Genomic DNA, 5,421 nt, shown 5'->3' on the forward strand with positions numbered 1-5,421 from the left:
TTAAAAAATATTATCGATAAATTTCCAAGTTTTTGGAAATTCTAGGGATCAATTTTAAAATTTTGAAAAATATAGAGATCAATTTGCAAAATATAATATAATAATATTATTCAATTCGATATTCAAATTCTAAGAAGTATTAGAAGGATTTGAATTTTTTTTTATTTTAGATATTATTCATATTTATTTATCTAAAGAATAAATTTTATACAAATCATTTTAAATTTTATCAAAACATTATATTTCATAGTTAAAATGTCTCACCCAAATACATTTTTAAAATTTTAAAAAAATTAATTATACTTTTTGTTTTCATATTTTTTTCATGCTCATCTAAATAGTCTTTTTTAGATTTTCAAATATCGCATCTTCTCCAATTTTGAGTTTAAATCAATTTTTTTCTTTAAAGGTAAAACTTTCGACTAAAATTTTATGAGCGTAACAAATTCAAAAAGACCAAAAATGCATCAAATACAATTAATGTTTAATTATGCCCTATATTTTTTTCTTGAAACTGAAATACTTTGGAAATTATTTTAAAAATTGGATTATTTTACGATTTTTTTTGAAATACTAGGATATTTAAGTAAAAAATTCTCGACGCCACACTATTTTTGCATAAAAGAAATCAAGGTTGAAAAAAAAATTACATCAAATACAATACTTAAAAGGCTATAAATTCAATTAAAAAACAGTCATTTTTTATGAGCGTAATCAAACAAAAAGAGCAAAAATGCAATTTAAAGAAGAAAAAAAATCAATTATATCTGTCAAACTTTTCATCTCAAATTGTTAAAATAATTCAGCTAAAATTTGAAAAAAAAACACAATCTTTTATCAAAGATTATAACAAATAAAACCACAAATCTTACATAAACAGTATTTAGTTTCTAAACACAATTAGCACCTCTAACAATCTTATTTAATGATAACTAAGAAGCATATTAGTATTACAAATCACAAACTAGAACCTCTTTTAATAATCCCTCTAGTCCTTCTTTGAGTAACACCAACATTGCTCTTGCTATTCCCACCACCTCTTTTTTGCTTACAACTAACCTTCCTCTTTTTACATTGCTTCTCTTGATTTTCTCTTTTGTTATTGTTCTCACACACATCACCTTCCATCTTCTTCCTCTTGAGTAACTTGACAAACCCTTCAAGCGTCGCATCGGCGTCTTCGCTCTTCATCAGTTCCTCGGCCACTTGCGCCGGTGTTATCTGTATGTCTTCAATGAGTCCTTCAATCTCTCCAAACAAAGGGTTGTTATCATGGGAAATTTCTAAGTAATTTGAGGCCAAAATTTTGAAACCTTCATAAGAACAATAGGACATGTGAATGTGCATGTCCATTCTTCCTGGCCTTAAAAGAGCTGGATCTAATCTTTCTTTGTGGTTGGTTGTAAATATGATTATTCTTTCATCTCCACAACTTGACCATAATCCATCTATGAAGTTTAATAATCCAGATAATGTCAACTGCATCCATCCATCAGAATCAACATGAGCCTATATATTAATAATTTTAGTATTCTAATTTAAATAAATAATTATAGTTTCAAATTCATTACACAACTAAGTGGTTATTAATATGTGTAGAATATTTTTTTGGAAAAATAAAATAAAAAAATAAAAGAATATATCATGAAGCTTTACAAGGGCCATCCTATGAGGCACCCACCATTCAACAACAAAAACCTTTGACAGCAACTACTCTGTACTCTTCCTTTTACTATTTATGTAAAACTAGAAAGCGACAACCAAAGGTGTCTGAATCAAGTAATTACGTGGATTGATAGTGAAATGCCATTTGAAAGCCAGTTTTTTATGCTTATATATAGTGCATTATGATGATACCATAAATAATGCTTTTGAGTTTTCACAACTTTAATTCAACTTGAAAAAACCACCAATTATTGAACTACACGTCGGTTCCACTGTCTCCACGTACCTAATCAAAGTGTGCTTTCGAAAACAAAAAGTTTCCACTTGTGTGAAAGGTTTGTCCAAAAATAAAAATAAATGACTCTAAAGACACACATGATAAAGTAGTGAACCTGTCAAAATCTCAAACAAAAGGACAAGTCATGTTACTTTGTATCTTTTCATACTTCAATAGGAATTCAGAACCCGCATGCTAGCTAGTACTAGAAAAATAGCCATATTAGGTCAAAAATCCACGCTTTGTTATTGTGTACACAGTCATATTCCACGATTGATATTTTTTTTCCTTACTTGTTAATATTCTCAACAGTTGTAACAGTAGCTTGCCGTACTGCATTGATGTTCGACACGATATTTAAACGACACGTGTCTTAAAAATCAAATAAATATTAAAAAAACAGAGAAATATATTTCAAAAAATATTCATAAATAAATATTTTTTTTCTTTGTTTCAAAATACTTTAAACATTTTTTAAACAAATATCATAAGTATTTAAACGTGTTTAAGATATATTGAAGTAATGTTATTAATAAAAACTTCAAAAAAATATTAATTTTGATTAAATTATTTTTAAATCTTTAAATAATATATACGAAACTCAAATATCATATATATATATAATGATTAGGTGTTCTATATTTTTTATATTAGAGTTTGAACTTTACAGTCAAATTTCTTCAGCGTGCAATTCTCAGGCATCAGAAAAATACTATAATAACGGAAAAACTTTTCTTTAAAAAATTTAACACTCATCACGAAAAATGATTTGATTATGATTAAAATACATATTAGAGTGAAGAATTAAAAGCAATCAAAGGTACTACCACTACTTTGCAACTAAGAAAAAATGATTTACTTATATAACAATTAAGTTATAATTAGTAAAGTTAATTACTATAATGAAGAATTATTACTACGTACTAACCTGTATATCAGTTTGTTTACGTCCTTCACCATGTCTCCTCTCAGGAAGATCAACACTGCAATCAATATCTTCAATAACCAAAATAGATCTATTAGCAGTAGCAAGAAGCAACTTTCTAAGATCTGAATCTCTAACAATGTTACCAAGTTGAAGATCAAAGATATCAAACTTCAAATAGTTTGCCATAGCAGCAATCAAACTAGATTTTCCAGTACCAGGAGGACCGTACAATAAATAACCACGTTTCCATGCTCTTCCAACTTTCTTATAAAAATCTTTCCTCTTCACAAACATGTTCAAATCTTCTATAATAGCATTCTTCATTTCAGGTTCCATAGCTAGGGTTTCAAAGGTTGAAGGGTGTTCGAGGTTTATGGAGTCCCATTTCACACCACTGTAACAATAAGCGGTGTTTAATGTATGCATTTTTAACACCCTTTCTTCATCTTTCATTTCTTTAGCTTTATCAAGAATGAAAGGAAGATAGGAATCCAGAACTATTTCCTTATACTTTTTGTGAAAACTCAGTTCGAAATATCGTTTTTCTGATCTAACAGAGATACTGTTATTACTGTTGTGAATATCGTTTGCACTGTTTTTCTCCGTTTCCGCACAGATGAATCTCCATTTGAGAGTAAACCCGTTATATGTATCGGTTAATTTTTCGCCTTTTTCTAAACGGATTGTGAGTTTTTTCTCTTTTGGGACTTTGCTGATTTTGAGTCTTTCGTTTTCAGGAGTGACTCTTGTTGAGAGATAAGATTCTGCAGCATCGTAGACTTGGTTACGTGTTATGCCTGTTGATTCTTCTATGATGAGTGTGAGTGTGGGGGAGCGTGGTTTTATGAGGTAGCGGAAGGTGTTGAAAAGGTAGCCACGAATTGGTTGAGGAATGAGTTCATGTGCCATGGAACGAAGTAGCATGATGGAAGCTGTCATGGATGCATAAGCTGAGAAAATTGAAGATGGTGAAGGCATTTCTCTTGGAGAAGAAAACATCATGGTTTTTGGAGTGGTTAGATGTGTTTGGTTGTTGTGTTTTTGTGCTATGTTTCTCAAGATATATGTTGGTATTTATTGGAAATCACTAGTAAGGTGCGTTTATATTGGGAGATTAGTAGTGGAATCCTCTTGTGTGTTTTGAACCTTTTACCTTTTCAAGAAACAGTGATTGACAGTGCTTTCTTTACATCGTACGTTTGTTTTGTGTGAAGTGTGGTGAAGAAAAATAAAAGAAAAATTTGTGTCCATAATTGGAGATTTTATCCTTCCACTCTCAAAATTTGATCCGGCACTCCCACAATTTTTCATAATATTCCTATTATCCTTTTTAAAATTTTGTAAAAAATTCAAGACAAAAAATCTGGTAATACAAATGAAATGTTTGGTACAAATAAAAAAAATTGGTAGTATATAAAAAAATTCTGATAATATCGATTCTTTTAAAATGTTTGATGTGTGAAAAAACTTACGTGTTTTTTTTTAAATATATGATGCGTGGAAAATTTATCGATTTAAAAAATAATTATAATTACTGTCAAACTTTAAAAAATCATGTAGTTTAAAAGTATTGATTTTTTTTTAAAATCCTCTTACACTTATCAGATTTTTAGAGGATCAATAAGAAATCCGGTAGTGTAAATTTTAAGGATTGAGATTTTGTCGACTTTTTTGGACGATTGTGATTGCATTGTTCGTTTTGTATGATTCAGAATGTATCAAACTTGTATAAATAGAGATTATGTGTTAAGAAAAACATCTTATAATGCCTCACTATTTGTTTAATGCAAAAGTGTACTTCAACGAGATGAAATCTCTTGTTGAGTTTGACCTCCCGGAGGATACCATATGTCTCACTCTTCTAAGATTCAAATTGAATAATATGTTGCCCGACGCCGAGAACATACAGGTGAGTAAGATCGAGTTTCTTGCACCATGGATTGATATTGGTGGAAGTGTTAAATACAATCGTATTGAGTTGAAGAGTGATGAAGATTTGAAGGTTATGTGGAGAACATATCATCGTAGGCTAACTAAGAGACCGATCGAGTTTGATGTGATAATTTTTTATCATTCGACGACATGATAAAGATGTTGAAACGTCCAAAATCATCTAGCAGTGTTTAGGTTTTGTTATTTATTATTGTTTTGTTAAGTTATGTAATTGTTTGTTTAAAGTTATGTTAATCATCTTGTGTTATGCTATTTGTCAAATGTTAAGTTATCCTGCAATAATGGAAGTGACAAAATATTATCTGATAAATTATGCAGTGCAAAAGTCTGAGTAATGATACATATAATATACAAATAATACAAAAATGATAATAATGTCTAAATAGGTCCCCCACGGGCAAAGTGTGTTGCCTATGATGCCAAAGTATAAAACTTGCCATATAAGTTTACCAAATCCATGAGGTTATCCATAATGACTATTATCATTTGCAGGCGTTGAACGTCATCTGAACCATGTGGAGGAGATAGAGGCAACGACACATCATCAAAGGGGCCCCAAGCATGAGAATGTCCAACATCATCTCCATGTTACCCAGAG

General features: G+C 30.1%; 1 protein-coding gene across 4 annotated transcripts; it reads right to left on the reverse strand.

Moving 5' to 3' along the window:
- Window positions 1–812: 812 nt before the first annotated feature.
- On the reverse strand, window positions 813–4,085 carry LOC127120209 (AAA-ATPase At5g17760). Of its 4 annotated transcripts, none has more exons than XM_051050622.1 (3): window positions 3,014–4,085; window positions 2,871–2,938; window positions 813–1,479 (listed from the first exon to the last, which is right to left on the reverse strand). In XM_051050622.1, the coding sequence occupies exons 1-3, from the start codon at window positions 3,870–3,872 to the stop codon at window positions 958–960; spliced, it is 1,449 nt and encodes a 482-aa protein (XP_050906579.1). In that variant the 5' UTR covers window positions 3,873–4,085; the 3' UTR covers window positions 813–957. The 4 variants fall into 4 exon arrangements, with proteins under 4 accessions (XP_050906579.1, XP_050906578.1, XP_050906577.1 ...); XM_051050621.1 differs by having other exon boundaries at window positions 813–1,509; XM_051050620.1 differs by having other exon boundaries at window positions 2,871–4,085.
- Window positions 4,086–5,421: the final 1,336 nt, after the last annotated feature.

The sequence above is a fragment of the Lathyrus oleraceus genome, chromosome 2 (genome assembly GCF_024323335.1).
Source record: "Lathyrus oleraceus cultivar Zhongwan6 chromosome 2, CAAS_Psat_ZW6_1.0, whole genome shotgun sequence".
NCBI classification, from domain to species: Eukaryota; Viridiplantae; Streptophyta; class Magnoliopsida; order Fabales; family Fabaceae; genus Lathyrus; species Lathyrus oleraceus.

What these genes read in the sequence shown, in the direction of transcription:
- LOC127120209 (XM_051050618.1), bottom strand. Translation starts at nt 3,872, where the DNA reads ATGATGTTTTCTTCTCCAAGAGAAATGCCTTCACCATCTTCAATTTTC. An exon ending in GTAAACAAACTGATATACAG is followed by an intron (nt 1,510 to 2,870) that starts GTTAGTACGTAG and finishes ATTAATATATAG; the next exon opens with GCTCATGTTGATTCTGATGG.